This window comes from Brienomyrus brachyistius, chromosome 11, assembly GCF_023856365.1.
Source record: "Brienomyrus brachyistius isolate T26 chromosome 11, BBRACH_0.4, whole genome shotgun sequence".
Classification (NCBI taxonomy): Eukaryota; Metazoa; Chordata; class Actinopteri; order Osteoglossiformes; family Mormyridae; genus Brienomyrus; species Brienomyrus brachyistius.
Genome location: NC_064543.1, coordinates 24,159,513 through 24,178,340, shown reverse-complemented (window position 1 = coordinate 24,178,340; position 18,828 = coordinate 24,159,513). Strand labels below are relative to the sequence as shown.

Sequence of the window (18,828 nt, the reverse complement as noted above, 5' to 3'; positions counted from 1 at the left end):
AGTAATGCTTCATGAAATCTTTAAGAATGCTATATCTGCAAAATTATATTTCTAAAAATATGATTTTTAATCCATGAGGGCTTTTATGCTCTTGTGAAATGTATTGTACATCTGTGTTTTACATTATTTGTAAAGTATAATTTTCTTTTTCTTAAATTAAGCTTCTGTAACTATCATATGCTTCCCTTATCCTTGTTCAAATTAAACGTCAGGTGAGCTAGTAGAACAATATTTGTCAGGTTCCAGTAGCTGAAATTTTCAAGCAAAACCACAGAGAGGTTCAATAGATTGTTTGGAAATGAGTTGTGTGTAATAAAGTAAAAAAACACAATTTTCACAGTCTGTAAAAGGTTACACCTGAAAATGGGTCAAGCTCTCAGTTCAACATGCACTGCAATGATAATGTTAATGATCTCTGTGCTGGTAATCACATTTTAACCATACTTAAAATGTGATGTAATCTTAGTTTCAACCAGAATTTTCACAAACCTCTTGTCAGGGTTTTGTAAATATAAAAGATGTATGTTAGCCGGAGTGCTACATTCACACATATGAATACCTCGAAGCTGCAGGATCTACATCAGTATGTCTCCTTCACTGTACGTTGAGATGTTTTAAATGACAGCCATGATACTACTGCTAACGGTGAGTGTACAGCACCACACCTCCAGGGTTGTGGGGTTGAACTTAGTCCCCAACTGTGTGTGTCCATAAAGACTTATGAAATAAAGAGTTCCAATTTTAAGTTGGAGTCTATCCCATAATGCACCAGGCTGAGGAAGACCCTGGACAGGATGCTGGTCCACCACAGCATACACTATATTTACAGTCAATTTAGAGACACTGGTTCATCTAACCATGTTTTGAGATAGTATGAGACACACACAGAAACAGCATGCAAACTCCACGCACACAGTTGGAGACTGGGTTCAACCCTACTACCCTAGAGGTGTGAGACTACCATGTTGGTCCGGTAGTGCAGATGTCAAATATGGTTATGAAAATGATGCTGTCTGCTCCGGCTACAAAGTGAAGTAGTTATGCTCTAGTATACATCCCATTCTGTCAAGTTTCATAACCTTATAACACAGTAAATAGTGTCATGCTGAAGACACCATAACATTATATCCTCTAAGGTGCTGCAACGGAGCCCTTTGCTGGATGACTTGCGCAGGTTGGAGATAGTTCCATAGCACATGTCAGTGGAATGTGAATTAATAATGATGCGGCCGTGCAATATGAACGTGTAGGTACATGCTAACCCTGCAAATGAGCATTTAATTATCGAAGTTGTCAATATTTAGAAATATTAAACATTAATTTTATCCGTACATCCAAATAAATACAAGCGTCCAATGATGTCATTTACACGTTAAATAAGAGTAGTTAATTTGAAGAACACCGAGGTTCACTGCAGACTAAGCTCATGAATTTCATACGAACGTTTATATGATCTATACAAGTGTATATGTTTAAATATGAAAATAATATCGGTGCTGAAGTGAAATGAATGAACTCAAACGCAGAACCGCTTTTCTATTACTAGGGGAAATCAGGGACGCGCTCCCGCTTGCTTGTCGTTTCGTGATCCATCCATCCAGCCGCCCGCCCCAGTCACACACAGGCTCCCAGCCCGTATCAGCTTACTGCTGTCTCAGAGGTAACGCATGCATGGATGAATAAGGGTGCAAATGGCGGATAGAGACAAACGCACACCGGCATCACCTGGATCTCCCTTCAGTGGCTTGCACATTGTATCTCCTCCCCATTTCAAGTAAGCGGCTTTCTCTGAAGCGTTTATTCACTGTCGCCGGGTGCGGAAAGATTACAGCTGGAAAGGGATCAAGCGCTCAGGTAGTAAGCGTGCGCTGCGATGCTAAATGCTTGTTGATATCACTGAGATCAGCAGCCTACGGCTTTTATTCAGCCCCTTCATTGCAAACGAGATTAATTAAGAAAACACAATAATACCCTAAGTGGTGCAACGAATCCATTGAGAAACATTGTTTGTTGACATCTTTTCTGTCATATGTAAATTGAAGGGCGTAGCCTGGCCCGATCGCTTAGGTGGAGACGCTGAATAGCGTATTAGCCCACTGAAACAATATCCTTTCATTAATAGCCGCATGTTGAAATAAATATTAACTAAACGTAAGAATAAGATTCAATACAAGGTTACTGAAATTATATATTGTGTTTTGATTTAAAGTGAAATTTGATACGCATGCTGCATATTAAGGTACCTGAATCTTTTACTATAATTGTACCTTTGAGTTTAAAAAGACGTTGGGACAACATATGTGAAGCAAACGTTTACTGTGGTTTTAAATGCCTTGCAATAGGGGGTACCGAAATACGGTTTACGGAATAGTGGTTAGAAAACTTTCATATTAATACATCTAAAAAGAAATCAAATGCTGCGTGGCACTGGTCAACTTACAGAAAATATCTGCATTCATCTCATAGCTTATTGCATCAAAACTGTCATAACCAGGTCTGCATTGTGGGTCATGCTTTAAGGAAAACAGACACGCTCTCTTTGTTTGCCTTCGTTTGCCTTTATTAACACTGCTAGAGACAGCTAACAGCTGACACAACACGGGCACTCAGCATAATCACTACACAGCCACACCAAACCAAAAACACTACATTACAGCCCAATGTTGCAGCACTTACTATTTGCAACATACTCAAATACATACATTAATTTATTGATGGTATTACAACCTAAGTGTTGCACAAGGCATGCCAGTATGTAAATGATTATGTCTCTGCTGCCCAGCCCATGGCGTCAAATTGGCCCCACCTAAGGGGTCAGTCGTCCCCAGTGACCACAAAGTCCGACAAATGCTGCAGAGGTTGGTGTTGCCACTATGGTTGGCACGCTGCAGTCCTCATTGCAGGGGGGTCAGGCCAGGGGCAGTACAGTGCCAGACGGTTCCCATGCAGCACCTCAGCCTTAAGTCGCTCAGGCAGCCACAAGTAATAAACGACAACGGAGAGGCACTGGAGGATCTCCCCCTCCAGTGTCCAGTGATTGTCCTTGGGCGACCGCCCCTTCTTGCGGATAAGTTAGTACACTTAAACTGGGTCCCTGTTGCCAAAGTGCTGCCTGTGTCAGTGTGTGCAGTGAGCATCCTGCTGCAGAGTTGGCTTGTGTACATCTCTTAGATGCTACCTGAGGCACCACAGGTACTTTGCAGATGAAGGGGAGTGGTGCAGTTCTTCACAATACCCAACCTCTTGCATAACTGCAGACCTCGCCAAATATCTGCACCTCACCCATGCAGTTTCACCCCTAGTCATTGTGCAGCTCCTCCTGCACGCTGAAACATCAGGAAAAACTCCTCCATGAGCTGTGGTCACTGCACTGTGGATAGGAGCCGCGTAATCCATAACTATGAGTACGTTGTGGTTCTTGGGGTCACTACAGGAAATGGGTCCCAGCACGTCCATCCCAACCCTCTCCATTAGCAACAGATACGTCTGCAGCGGCTTTCTGAGCTGGCAGCTTGGTCCCTCTGAGTGGTGCATTTCCAGACAAACAGCTTGGTGTCCTGGCTGCAACAAAGCTAATAGGAGTGGGAGTGTGTAAGCATAGGAACCAGGTGAGGGAATGGGTGTTTGGTATGAAGCTGGAAGAACCTGCACTGGGGCCTCTTTGAGTGCAGATCTTAGGTGGTTAAAGGCAGTGGCACAGTCTTTATACCACTCAAAGGGCCACCCCTTTTCGGTGAGCTGGTGGAACAGCATAGTGGTGCTGATGAAGCCTCGTACCCCTAACAGTACGAGGTGAGACCTAGTAAACTATAGAGCTCCACAATACTTTGCGGGGTCAGCCAGACCTTTACCCTGGCAGTCTTTCCTGGGTGCACCACCATGTCCTCACCATTTACTACATGACCCAGGAGCTCCATCTTTTAGTGCAGGAGGGAGCATTTCCAGTGGTTAAGGCTCAAGCGAGTTTTGCAGATGACATTGAAGACCATGTGCAGGTTGAGTATTCCATCAAAATCAGTAGTGTGGGTGAACTGATCGTCCAGGTAAATGACACACTGGATGTGTGGGATTTGAGCCAGTACTTGTTCCATCAGCCTGGCTGGGGCTTTCCAGACCCCGAAAGGTATGACCTGCCAGTAGCTACTTCAGAGGCCTAAGGAGCTGAACCACGTCAATCACAGTGATATGATCCAGCGCATCATCGAGGAAGCTGGTGTGAGTCCTTCCAGGTCATAGTCTTCAGATGCTGGAAGTCTACACAAAATCGCCTTGACCTATCCTTCTTCTTTATCAGGACTGCTGGCATGCTCCATAGTCAGAAAGCTTGATAATTCCCACTGCCACCATCTCTAGGATGTGAACTGCAGGCTGTCGCTTTCCAAACCCAGCAGCACCTTTACTGAGCCAATCCTTCTGCAGTGCAATACCGATGCCAGGTGAAACCAACACTGTTACTAGTCTCCGTTTGCGTTCTTGGATCTGTGGAAAAGTACCATGAGTCAAATAGCTAAGAGTTTAAAACACTTTTATAGGTAAATGCTGTTTTTGTTGATTATAATCCCATATATATACTGTATATAAGAATGTTTTATTGTCGTGTTTTTTATTTACAGTCAGCCAGCAGCGTGCTAGCGTGTTTGATTAGCACTACATTTGTGCTGTTTTGTGCCTCAAAAATTTGGATTTGAGCTGCTTTCATGTTTAAGAAAATAGCAATTATTTTTTTCCATACAATGGAATCACCCAGACACTCCACAACAGCTCACAGACATAAAACTGGGCTGGTTATTTAGCAGCAGAAATAAATGGGCGCCAAGTGTCTAATGCTCATTTTCGTGCACAAAATACATTCTGTGCTACAAAAAGCATTATTTTGTCCACAGAAAGACAATCTCCAGTTACATTTTGTCCACGAAATCATAAAGACCTCACTTTCTTCTGTGTACACAAAAGGAATGAGACCAGTGTTGCTAAGCAGCCCAAGGTCTGCTTAAAATCCGCCGAACAGAAGCTGAAACTACCCCAATATCTGAAATCACAAGCTTCAGGGCGTGCGCAAAGCAGCCCAAGCTAGCGACTCCAAAATCATCCATTGCTTTTTTTCATATTACTTGTGTTGTCTCGCACAATTGCATGCGCTTTGTTTAGAGGGATTTTCCATTAAGCGCTGCTTTCTCCTCTCAAAACTTTGTTTTTACAAAACTGCAAATCGCTGTAGTACTAGTTATTAAAAACGTAAATTACTTCCAAATTGTCATCATCTCATCTCCTCCTGCTGTAAAGGGTAAGCGCATGACATCACACTGAGTGGCAAAAAGAGGAGCGGCGTGAGTGTTCAGCTTGAATGCGGCAAAAACATGTCTAAAATGAGAAAAAGCTGTCATGCGATTGATCGTTCAAATTGATTTAACGAGAAGTAGAAACTATATTTTTAAAAACTAAAGCTAAATAGTTTAAGTATCGAACTAAAAAGTAAGTATCGGACGTGGATCGGTCTCATATGGTCTGGAGTCCCCTTACGAAAATTAACCATGGTTTTACTATGAGTAAATCACCATGGTTCACGATGCTTTGCCATTTTTCATGGTTTTTTTGGGTAACTATGGAAACCATGACTATGGTTTTATCATGCTACAGTTAAACCTTAGTATAATCTTGGTCATAAACCATGGTTTTTGTTTTACCATGGTCTTTGTTTTACCATGGTCTTTCCAAACCATGCTTTTTACAAACCATGGTTTTCTTATTTAAATCTCTAGCTCCATTAATGTGGTTTCACAAAACTGTAGTGCAATAATGCATACATCAAAGAAATAGTAGGCCATTTGTAATGTAACAGCAAATGTACTTAAAAATCCTACTTCATGCTTCCATCTAGCTACGAAAAGCCATAAAAACGGGAGAATCATTCAGTCTGTGTATATTTTTATTAAATCACATGCAAGGCATTCAGGTCTCATTCTCAGTTGTCTGGGATGGAATCACTGGGTCCAACTCTGTGTGTATAAGAGAGAGGAACAGAAGGAGAGACAGATATTCAGGATTAAAGATTGCTTGCTAAAATAAATAACATGATGTTGCATGGTAAGTGAAAGTGTGTTTTGTGTGTGTGTGTGTTCACTGTTGAAAGAAATGTTGAATGAAATAATTTTAAAGTTATAAATTCTACAGCCAATGTACAATCTATCGGAAGATTCTACAATAAAAAAAAGTGCTTGTAATACAGTGTTTTGCAATATCATTACTTTCATCACAGCCCGCAATGGGCCCATTTAGGTTTGGTGTGGGCTGCCCCTAGTCCACACTTCCAGACAAAAGCCCAGGATGGGCTTTTGCTGGGTCCATTTTAAGACCATAGTAGTACCACAGCTACCATGAAGTGCTATAGATAAACCATGGTAGTACTATGGGTAGTACCAAAGTACCATGAGGTACTATAGTAAAACTATGGTAACTGCATGAAAACCAAAGGAAACCATGGTGAATTTTCATAAGGGTGGTGCCGATGTTGATCTGAATATGGGATCAGTGCATCTCTATTTTCAATCTGTCTTCAGTAAAGCATGAAATATACAGTTAAAAAAGTTTTGCAATAATAAATTGAATGATGTATTTATTTGACAATAGATTGACACATAATTGACACATATAGTTAAAGATATGTCACAATATGTCACATATTCCCCATAACCAGATGCCTGCAGTAGCTGTTGTAGCTGTAGTTTTCAGCCCCAGTCTAGTATCATTCTCCTTTTACACTGGAACAATACACACTGTGGTATTAATGTACAATGTTTACAGTGGATTCTATTCTTTAGGTGTTTAATGAATGATGTTTAGAGGCAATGTTAAATATTCCTCCAATCCTTCATCCGTGTACATTCTATAAGGAAACTACAAGTGCTCAATCTCCTATGAGCAGATAGCATAAAATATCTGCTCCTTGGTTTTTTAGAAATTCAGGTAAACAATGCAATTAAGATCACTTTGATAAAAGCATATAATTAGTTAAATTTTTATTGCTTGAATGTTGCAGTAAATAATTGTTGATTGGTCAGTTATAGCTAATGGATGGGTTCTGGAATCCATTCCAACAGTGCAAGGAGAATCGTGGATTATGTTACAGTCCATCTGTACCACAGCCATCATGAAAATCACATTATTGTCATTTTCAGAGAGTGCAGCTCTTGGAGGGCTTGGAATGCCGTTATCTGTGCGCTGATGTGAAAATAATTAGGCTTGTGAATGTCAGAGGTGAATGTTCCCTCAATATATCCGAACCCACTTCCCACTGAAGCAGGTTTTAAATATTAGGGTGACCACGCAGATGTACGTGTTCAGGAACATGTTCAGGAAGACAATACTGTACATTTGCGAAATCCAGCCTCAGTAGCTTAATAATCAGAGCATTTCAGTCTCTCTCTCTTTCTCTCTCTCTCGCTCTCTCTGTGGATTAAGTTTATATTACATTATGAGGACCAAATGTCCCCCACAATGTGATAAAAGCCCGCTTTTTTACATTGTGGGGACCATTTTTCAGGAACTCACTAAGATCTGTGAATGCAGTCAAAAAAGTTAAAATGCAAAAAGTCTCGTATTTTGTTTGTTTACTTATGGTTATGGTTAGGGCTGGGTTGGGGTTAACCTCTTCATGTTGGGGTTAGAGTTTTCCCCATAGATATGAATGGAGAGTCCCCACAAAGATATAACTACAAACCTATGTTCATGTTTGTGTGTTTGTGTTTTAGATGCCTATGAGAAATGTACCGGTATGTGTGTATACTGAAGTGACTTTGTGTCTCACACCCTTGACAATGATGAAATGTGTATTTATTGTCAAATGTAATAAATTCACCTAAATCTTTTTTCTTTTATTGAGAGTTTTTCTCAGAGGTGGAGATTTCAGGTTCAGAAAGTAAAAATCCAGACAAAGATTTTGTTTCAACCAACCAGTTGAGTGACTGAATCTTTACGCTCAGCTGGCCATCCAGATAACATCTTTTTCAGAATAGACCTTGTATATTTCAGTAACACAATGTCATACCGCATTCTGTGTGTATGACAATAGCATGGCTCCACAGTATAAGAGTTTGGGTGCTGGACTGGCCTGCCTACACAGCAGATCTGTCACCCACTGAAAACATTTGCCGCATCATGAAAGAAAAATACAACAAAGGAGAGCCTGAACTGTTGAGCAGCTTAAATCCTATATCAGGCAAGAATGGGACAACATTTCACTTTCAAAACTCCAGCAACTGCTCTCCTCAGTTCCAAAACACTTGCAGAGTGTTTTTAAGAAGAAGAGGTGATGCAGCACAATGGTATACATGCCCCTGTCCCACCCTTTATAAAATGTGTTGCTGCAAATTCAAATTGAGCATATATTTGTCATAAAACTATAACATTTCTCAGTTGCAACATTTGATATTTTGTCTGTGTTCTTTTTTCAGTTAGATATGGATTTATGTGATTTGTAGGTCATTGAATTCTGTTTTTATGTAAATTTTACAGAGTCCCAACTTTTTTGGAAACGGGATTTAGAACAGTAGGGCTGTCATGTCTCTGGTTGTGAGGGACTTGTGGGTCGCTGGGCAATTATCAAAACAAAAGTGGTTGTAATGTCATGAGGTAATGCAGGCGATTGAGCTTGGTGGGTCAGGGGCTTAACTGATGGAAACCTCAGCTGGGCCTGCTAATGGCCACTTAGGTCAGGCCTGTAACCTTACCTCTTTTCTGGTGTTAAAGGGGTTTCCTAGCCATTGTGTTATCATGCGAGGTCAAATCCCACAAAACTGCTGGCAAGCACATTGCTGATGTATATTTGTAAATATCCCATACTTCATCACTTGATGCTTTTATTTATTCTCACACAAGGATATGAAAGGATTTTACAGAATTATACTTAATGCTTAATTCTAATTTGTTTTTTTTCCATCCATCTTCTAACCACTGGAACTTATTTCAGGCAGCACATGGCACACGACGGGAAGCATGTTAGGTGGGATGCCAGACCATCGCAGGACACTCACACTACAGACAGCCATCTACAGCCCTTTTCTTATCCCATGCTGACTACATTTTTCATTTCAAAACAGCTGCAATTATAATATAATATTATATAATATAGTACAATCCAACATCACTTAACGACAGGAATCTGAGAAATGCATCGTTACGCGATTTTGTCATTGTGCAAATATCGACTTACACACTATGCGTAACACAGCACACTGCTTTACGTTAAACATTTTATATAATAAGGGTACGCTGTAAAATAACAATAGAAAGTAGAGTATAGTAAATACTCAAACCAGTAACATTATCATTATCAAGTATTATAATCTCACTATTGTATATGTCTTCCGTCCGACCAAAACGTTATGCGACACATGACTGTACATCATAGCTCCTAATGTATTTTGTTTGGGAATGTGGAGTAAATGATTAGTGAGGGAGAAAAAAGCATGCTGGCTAGTTTTTTATCTGGATTGTGCATGGCCAGAATCCTGGGATAATGCAGTGTAAGCACACTGAAGAGCAGCCACTAAAGGCACCAAAAGGCTGTCAGAGCATCATAACAAATTACATGCAACCTCACAAATGCGCCAGCTTCACTGCCCGAGGCTTGGGCAGGCGAGCTTAAATGCAGTCATACATAGGCAGTGCACAGACAGCCAGGCTGTTTTCCAGTAAGCAGGCATGACACAGCTATTACAGCTTATCTTGCCAGACATTTTTAATTACCTTATTCAGTCTCTCAGAAGAAAATGCCATTTATATAGTAAAAGAACAGTTTTTTTTCTCTGAATGATGCCTAGCCTGAACATGGTTTTCTGGTGTTGTGTCTATGAACTCACAGATAACTGTGTTCCTTGGACTTTGGGGAATACATATGGTCAGCACATCTTCTGTGTGTAAGGTGATAACTCAAAAATCGTTTGATGGATCTTTTTCAAACTTTGCAGAAGATTTGTATAGGTGCTAAAGTGGAATTAATTGCATTTTGAGACAGATTACCTGAAAACTGAAGCAACACCGGTTAGTGGCTGCAAATGGAAGTGGGGAAAGCAGACATTTGACACTGTGAATCTGATAAGTCATAAAGTATTTGACAGATCTTTTTCAGTGTTTGCAGACATGTTGTAAGGGTGAAGCATTGGATCTGATTGAATTTTGAGAGAAATTGCACCAAAACTGAAGCAACACCATCTAGTGATAGCAAAGAGAAGAGCAGGCTCAGACACTTGATCTTGTCAGCATGATAATATGCAGAAGATCTGCATATTCTGAGACAAATCATACCAGAATGTAAGCAACAGTGCAAAGAGAAGGATGAGATGCTTAATGGCTTATTTTTATGAACAGGATCAACCTATTTCTTATTATTACTGTATTTACCCACTTCACAAAAATATGAAATAAAAGTCTGCATAAAAAGTACACTTATTCAGATCCAAAATTAAATGCAATGACAGTTGGGCAGCAAATTCAGAACTGAAAGGCAAAAACTAATAATTTAATCTCCTTAGTTGGCTGGGTGATATTTATTTCGGGCTTGTCGGGTCCCAGCTCCTTAATGTGGATTTTTTCCACCATCGTCCTTTTCGCAAAAGGTTATTCAATAACGATCTCACCGAATTTGCTGGAAGCTGCCCCTCAACTGTCGTCGTGGCCATCATCTCTCTCTGACTCACCTGAGTCGAAGATTTCTTTTGCCCAAAAATGTACTTAAAGACAAAATGTTACATTAGTTGGTCACAAACAAAAAAAAAAAATTATTATCAGTATGCACAATTATTAGGCAGTCAGAAACTAAGTGGATTTTTCTCTCTTCACCATTAGCAGAAATAATTAAAACAGATTTAGGTATTCAATCCATATAAGGAATAACAAACAATTTACCTAGATTAATGTTCTGTATAGCCACCTTTCTTCTCTATAACCATCAGGAGCCTGTATGATTGCATCATGTATCAGCTGAGGTACCTAATGCCAAGTGTGCTGCTTGCCATCTTGGTAAATCTCACACTTCAGTAAGGCCCAGTAGTTCTCTATGACTGTTTAGTCAGGCGATGAAGGGGCTGCAAGGTCATAATTCAATCACCTTTAAAGTCTTTCTTGGCCAGTCTATGGAATACTTTGATGCATGGGAAGGGGCATTGTCCTGTATGAATATCATAGCCTTTCTGAAAGCTGCTGACTTCATCAACTACAAGGTGGTGAGTGTGTGAGGAATGCGGATTAGATGGGCAGAGTAGATGATGGGACTGTCTGGAGAGTGTTGATTTGCTGTAGTAATAAAGTAGCAGTCAAAAAGATGCAAGAACACAGTTTCAAGCCTAGCCCTTTGTCCTTGCCCGTCTTAAGGCTATGGCTCTGTTTCTATCCATTGTTTCCTTTGCAGTTTGCCTTCCCATTGTTCACTCACCGTGTTTCATACAGTCAGATCACTCCTCCCATGGGGCAACAGCAGCTAGTCTCTGCTGTCTTCATGGTGAGGTGTTCTCCGGAGTGCATGGTGAAGGGCGTGTCCCAACACTGGTCTCCATGGCGATGGCAGACTCGCTCTGCTGGGACAGGTTCCATCCAAGTCTCACTGAGACGTAGTGGGGGCAGGCAGCAGCTCACGCTGTTGCCATGTGTCCTGCATTGCTCTGCTGCTTCCGTCCTTCTGTGCCACAGGGCGGGGAGAGGGGGGGGTTTACTGGAACAAGAGCTTTTTGGCCTTAATTTTCATCCGACCAGTGGGGTGGCACCTAATGGCCGATCCACACCCAGAGGGGTTCAGAATATCAGGACAACAGACTACTGTAGATAATAAGACCCTCTCATTTTCTGCTCTCTTTCTGTATTTACAGAAATACACTCCACTGTTACTGTCTTTGGTGTGTGTGTTCAGTGTTGGTTGTTCAACGTTCATTCACTTTTAGCAGCAGTTGCTATAGCTCTCAGCTGGCATTATGATAGACCTCCTGAACAAAGGCGTTGGGTGCAGATTGACCTGGAGTCGGACCTGCCATCTCCTCGCGTCTGCATGTGGTACAGGCAGCACAGCTGGCAGAGAGGAGAGCAGATCGTTTCACAGTGAGGTCATAGTGAGTATGGGACATGTATTATTGGACATTATTTGTTACTGAAGTTTGTCTTTCCAGTCACATCCAGTCACTGTTCTTATCTGAAACAAGTGTCGGCATTTTCGCTTAAACAATATATTACTGTAATATGCTGTTAGCTTAGCTCACTATGTACTCCAGTTATTTTGCAGACATGCTGCCATCCTGCTCTTGGCCTTATTTCTCATTCACTCTTTAAAGGCAGAAATAAGGCAGGAAAAGGCTTCAGGACTTGTTTGGGTGTCAGCATATGCGCCGCAGTGCCTGGCAGTGACATTGTAGCATTGTCCGTCATACAGTACAGGGAGCTTCTTCCAGAATGCGGGCTGTGTTGTCTATGCGAGGTCTTAAATCATAGATTTCAGCTGCAGTTTTACTTCTTATCACCAGGGGTCGTCCTTGTTCGGTCTATTTTCCAACCATTCATCCTGATCAGGACCGCAGGGAGGTATGGGGGACTGGATAATCCATGTCAGGCAGGACACTTTGACCTAAAACAGGATTTGTAAACTACTATTTCAATAAAAGGACCTGTATTTCACTTAAGCGCTGAGTTCTTGCTGTGTGCTGATTGGTCAGTCTCCTATAATCATACATGTGTCATTAATGTTAATGTGAAACATCCATCCATCCATTTTCCAAACCACTTATCCTACTGGGTCGCGGGGGGTAATGTGAAACAGCTGGATGAATCTTTCAATCAAGGAAAAAAACACAAGAAAAACAGAACTATATGCTCCTGAACAAGCACAGGAGCCGTTCAGTTTTAAGTAGTTTGTAAAACCTGAAGTAGCTCAAAGTGCCCTCGTTGACATGGATTATCTGGTCACCCTACAGGGAGGGGACCAAGTCTATCCCATTTAGCAGAGGGCACAAGGGTTGCCAGTGCATTGCAGAGCACACAAACATACACTCAGCTAACTTACCTTTATCACTGTGTCACTGAGCCGCTGTTTTTATATTTGCTTGCAAGCTATATGGATATGCTACAGTCCTTTTTGTGTGATATAACACTTTTTGTATAATTTTATGTATAATTATAAAGGAATTTTATGGAAAAATATCAGATGTCCATTGGTTTATTTCGAAAATGTTTTTATTTAGAAAAACTGGCATTAGATCCAGGATGTCCCCGTGCTTTTGGACCCTGTACTGCATGAGACAGACTCTGGACCCATGCAGTGACCCTGTCCCGGTTATGTGATCGTATACTTGCAGCTTTTAATTGGCTACACTTGGAGAGAGCATTTTAGCATTCTCACTATTATTTGTTCTGCACTACAGAGATGAGGCATTTTAAAGTTGTTTTCTCTACAGTTTTTTCTGTAAAGTCATGACCCCATGGTGACCACATTCTGTCTCGGAAACCTGCTTTCTCTTTCTGTCCTTGGAATGAGTGTCAGAGAGGATTATTTGGTATTTCAAGGGAAGCCTTATGGCCAGGCTTTAGTGGCTACCACGCACCTGCAGGCTTCTCGCCCAGTAAGGCTGAGAGCAGAGAGCAAGTGGCTGTGCTGTTCCCAGATTTACCCAGTAAAATGCTCTGTGAAATTAATCAGACCCTCTGTAAGGCAGCTGGTTTTGTGAAACTACAAAATGACATGAACTTTTTATATAAAAATAACTCAAAGAAAGTAAAACATTTATATAGGTAATGTACCTTTTACTGATGTTCTAGAATTCAATGACTTTAGAAGCATTTTAATATCTGAATGTTCGTTGGATTCACCTTTGGAGACATTCAGGTGACATATTTTTGGGTAATTCTCTATTTTATATATGTCACAGGCTACATAGGGGCAAGTATATTTTGTGCTGTATTGTGGGTTCATCTTCGAGTAGCAAATACGGACCACAGAGAGTTAGTGGTGAAATCTAAATTGGTTTAAATATTTGAGCATTCTTTGATGAATGGAAATGTACTGTATGAAATTATATTGAGTAGACATTCTGTCATTGATCTTTTAGGTTTGTCTCTATTGTTTTATTGTTTCATTGTATTACGTATGAACCCGTGAATGTCATTGCAGAATAATTTGTCATGGTTTTCCTGTCCTTGCATGTTGACAGGCACCATTCTGTTAAATCAAGGAGCATCTCCACTCAAGTGCTGTGTCTTGCTGAAATAACCCGTCTGTCCTGCATGTCCTTCCACTCTCATGCTCGACTTTATAACTCAAAGGCAGAGCACTAAAAATAGGTATGCGATTCTTCTGTCCCCTTTGTCCACGTACTAACCTTGGATAAGTGCAGGGAGTGGTTAGGAGGATCCCCATCAGAACGGCGGCGTATGTGGAAGATGGAGAAGGCATATGACTGCACATGGTGCTGACCTCGCAGGCTTCCTCAGTGACGATGAGGAGACTCATCCCTCTGCGGTTGTCATTGATCAAGCGGATCCTGGGTTCTGTTTTTCCAGGAGGGCACTGACAGACCAAGAGGGCAACCTGAGCTGGATCAATCCACCATTAATAATTGAGGAGGCAAGCTTTTTAGTGAAGTGTCTTCAGCTAACGTTCAAGCTGTGCATTTAGCATTTTTTTCTGTACAGGGTAGCATTTTCCCCTTCAGTGGGTGGTAATTCTGATGGTCCTGGGACAACGTAAATAAAAAAGACAGAGTAGACAGTGGAGTAGAGTGAGATACGTTATATAATAACAAATTTAGTCTGCAGTCTGCTCACTGCTGCTTTGTGGACCGGGAGATCCAGGAAACGCGAATGGCACTCAGGATGCAGGCTAGCTCCATAATAGCCTGATAAATTTATCCAGTCTCCTTCACGAGCCGCCGAGCGTATGCCGCTTAGTGTCATCATGGAGTCAGACAAGGAAGGAGAGAGCTGGATGGAGGATCAGTGGGAGAAATGGTAGGAAACACATCAGCCAAGTTTGTGGTTTTTTGTTTAGAGCAGTGTTGTGCTGTTGTGACTTGTGTGTGTGTGTGTGTGTGTGTGTGTGTGTGTGTGTATGAGTGAGCACGCGTGAGTTTGTGTGCATGTGTCGGGATTGCTGATGGCTTGCAGCTCACTACAGCTCTGCTAGGGAGCAATGCCCTTGAAAATGAGAAAAAAATACGAGGTTTATACTAAAAGTTACTGAATCATGATTACCTCTCTCGTCACGGGTATGTATTTCAGTGCACTGGGGATGAATGCAAGAGTTGTAAATGTTAGCAAAATACTGTACTGTTGTGTTGGAAGTTTTATAGGTGTGAGCAGTGGTTTATGCAGGCTATGCAACTCAATTATGCCGCTAAATGTAAACAGATTGGGGAGAAAAACACCAGCTTTTCAGTTTATCTACAAGTGGAAGGCTGCATTTGAAAACTAGAAGTTAGCTAGTATATTAAGCTGACACGGGAAGCATATGTGAATACTATATATGAGTGTTTTGGCCACTACAGAACAACAGATTGCTTATATAAGTAAAGTTCCACCATGGTGGTGTAATTATGATATTTCAATAATTAGGCATCAAAGTAATCTGTTTAGAAGTTTATGGTTTTGGTAACATGTTTATCATGCTAAAAAATAATGTGCTCCAGTGTAGCCTATTATTAAATCTCATTGGGGGGGACTGTGAGTGATATCAGTGCCTTTCAAATCTTGTTTTATGTAAGTTGTGCATTGCAGTCACAGCTAATCAGACAAAAGTGTTTTCCGAATGTGTTTTTAAAAGAAACTCCATAAAAAAGGCATTCACATGTGCTCTAAGATATATCCATACACGCTGTTCCTGTTTCATGGTAATAGAGAGAAACATTGCTTGTTTCCATGGTGGAGTTCAGTGTCATTGCATCTGGACGTACTAAATTATTAATACCTAATATTCCTATCCTGCACCTCGTCAAAATTGTCAGGACATCGTGTTGCACTCTTGGGTCTTTTATTTAATTCCAGTTCCTAGTTCTGTTCCTATGTGACATGTACAGTAACTGGAATCAAGGTTTTTTTCTGTTTCAGTAATTACAGGAAACGTGTCTTCCTTGTTTAGGGATTTTAAAATGGCATTTTGACTTAAATTGCTGAGTCATTTGAGAGATTCTCATGCATGTAGTGGGGTTGCATTTCTGCATCTTTCAGAATCTTTGTACTATTGATGGCTACATTGATGCTCTTTTTGGGGAAACACCTGACATGGACAGAACAACTCATTGCCTTTTGTTGTATGAAAGAAATTTTAATTTGAACCTCTAATCTGTCTTTGCTGAAAAGGGCCCAGAACTTAAAGGCGGCAACTAGGTTTCAAGCCTCACTGTCAACCAGCCAACTGGTGGAAGAGTGACCTCTGCCCTTCTGTTATTGCCCAAAGCTCTTCTCTTGGTCAGTGTTCCACACTGACTTATAATTCTTCTCCATGGGATCGAATTCCCGTAATGACCTCACAGAATATTGCTTTCAAGATCCTCAGGAGAGCTATTAAGATAACTCAGTATGCACTGACCGGTTATACGGGGGAAACCAGGGTACAGATCTGTTCAACTTATTGTGGTGACTTTTGTTTAATGTACACAATCTAAACATAATCTAACACAATCTAAAAAAAAAGGAAAAGACCACCAATATTAAAAAGTTCTAATTAGCTATAACTTCAGTATTGTGGAAAATTGTCACATAAGAATGTTCTGTGATACATGTTTGCAAACATTTTTTTTTTTTTTACTAGAAAGGGGGGCTGTCGGAACGACAGCATTGAATTCCCTGGACAATTCAGTCACCTGCTCCGCCCTCTCACCAACCTATACAATTTCTAGAGGTATTGGATAGATTAACTGCAAATGTGAAAGTTAATAAATGTGTTTTTACCTGAATGCTCTGAGTTCTAGTTGTGAAATTATACTTACTGATTTAATGCACATTCCACCTACAGTATATGCCAGTTTGCAGAATCTTTCCCCATCAATTAGGTGGTTACTTGTATTCCTTTGTATATGTATTTTATTTATTTTCTTCTGCACTATAACCATCATTTCCCAGGACATAACAGTAGACACTTATCACATTAACAGGGTCAAATGTCGTCTGCTTTCACCTTTCCTTTGGCTTCCACTAAGTGATGCTCCCCATGGAGCATAGGCTTCTTCTGAGTACTCCACTTTACTCCCATAGTCCATAAACATGCAGTTAAAGGCTAAATGGTCTCTCCATATTCACTATATTGTATGATAGTGTGAGTACTGTATGTGCGCCTATCTGCCCTGCAATGGATTGGCATCCAGGGGGTCCCCCTGCCATCTACCGTCGTAGATGGATGGAATGTCACTTCTGCTTCTGTGGAAGGGTACCGCTGGCTTTCTCAGTCTCTCTGACTTTTCAGGAGCGTTAACAACCACAGGAATTTATTGATTGATTAACCGATTTAGTTCATTAATTAATAGATTAATTAATGGGTTTATTGAATGGGTTTCAGCTCACATGGAGTACAGCCCCTGTTGTGGGGTCATAGCTAAAGGATTCCTTGGATATTGGCTGCTGTCCAGTTTTCATCTTTTTATAAGCCCTGCCCAGTGTCCCCTGGTCACGAGTTTAGTTCATTACGGCACACGGTCGAAGGACGTGTCAGGCTTCTCCTTGGCATTCGGGAAATTCGCCTCTTATGTATGCACTAGGAAGAGATGTCAACAAAATTTCATAATATGGAAGTATGATGATATTAAAGGTTTCTTGGTCACTAACCCAGGAAGTCAGAATGTTCTGGTCCCCTCAAAGCTTTCCTAATGTGTCTGGTTACCCCTTGCAGGTCCTGGCCGTTCTACCCAGTGCTCCCAGCTCTAGTGACCTAAAAAGCCATTTCCTTTCACTTTTTCACTAACGCAAGGGATGTGGCAGCTCAGCCAAACCCCCGAATAGTGACTTTTGTCTAACATTACAGCCAGGAAGAAGATATTTTTGCTAAAACGATATCAGTTCATGGAGCAATCTAAGCTGATAATAAGCATCTATAAGAAAAATGTTAAGATTGCCTCTGTATTTTTTTTTGTGAATAAACTGAGAGGAATTTTGCATAGCTCTCAGGAATTTTTACTCATCAGTGGATGCTCAGCTTTGTCAGCAGTACCTGACAAAGCTGAGTATCGTAATTTCAGGTTCATTACTATATGTGTGTCATAATGTTTCAGTGTTAGAGTTGTAACACCCAACATTATAAATCGGCATGGAAGGTGTATTATGTTATACACTCTCTGGCTTTTCTATGCTCAAGCCTCAAATTGTTTTTCTTTTTTCACAGTATTTTTTTTTTCTAAGGCCATTTAAATGTAGAAAGACACTATTTTGTACGTAGCTCTCTTTCCATTTGGCAGTTCATGTGTATTGACAGTGATTATAATGAAAATGAACACAATTAATGTTTATCTGATATGCGCGCTTGAAAATTGCTCTGTACTGTGTTTTACATGTTCTTTCGATCTGATGAGGCAGGAGTAAATGGCAGCCCTGATCAATGGTAACTTTGATTAGGAATGCTTCTGTGATGGAAAATCTGCAAGTACAAATTGGAGTAATTAGTATCCAGGGGTTAGGTAAGAATGAAATTAGTCTATGCTATTTGCTGCTAGTTACAGGTTCATTCGTATCCTTGAGAATAGAACATAAAGAAACATAATGTGCTTGAGTAAATATTAAATGTGGGTGGAGTTTTGCCCTGCTCTGTACACAAATACTCTTCCAGGTTTGTCTATGATTGATACTTTTCTCCACATATGACACATATTTGCA

At 40.8% G+C, this 18,828-nt stretch overlaps 1 protein-coding gene across 1 annotated transcript in view; it reads left to right on the top strand.

Annotated features, from left to right (window-relative positions):
• The first annotated feature begins 1,635 nt into the window (after positions 1–1,635).
• The window catches only part of LOC125704249 (C-Jun-amino-terminal kinase-interacting protein 1-like), a 52,448-nt gene continuing 35,255 nt past the window's right edge, over positions 1,636–18,828 (top strand). Inside the window, exon 1 of the mRNA XM_048969674.1 lies at positions 1,636–1,774. Within this exon, the coding sequence (XP_048825631.1) occupies positions 1,692–1,774 (83 nt within the window). The 5' untranslated portion in view covers positions 1,636–1,691. The remainder of the gene's footprint in view (positions 1,775–18,828) is intronic.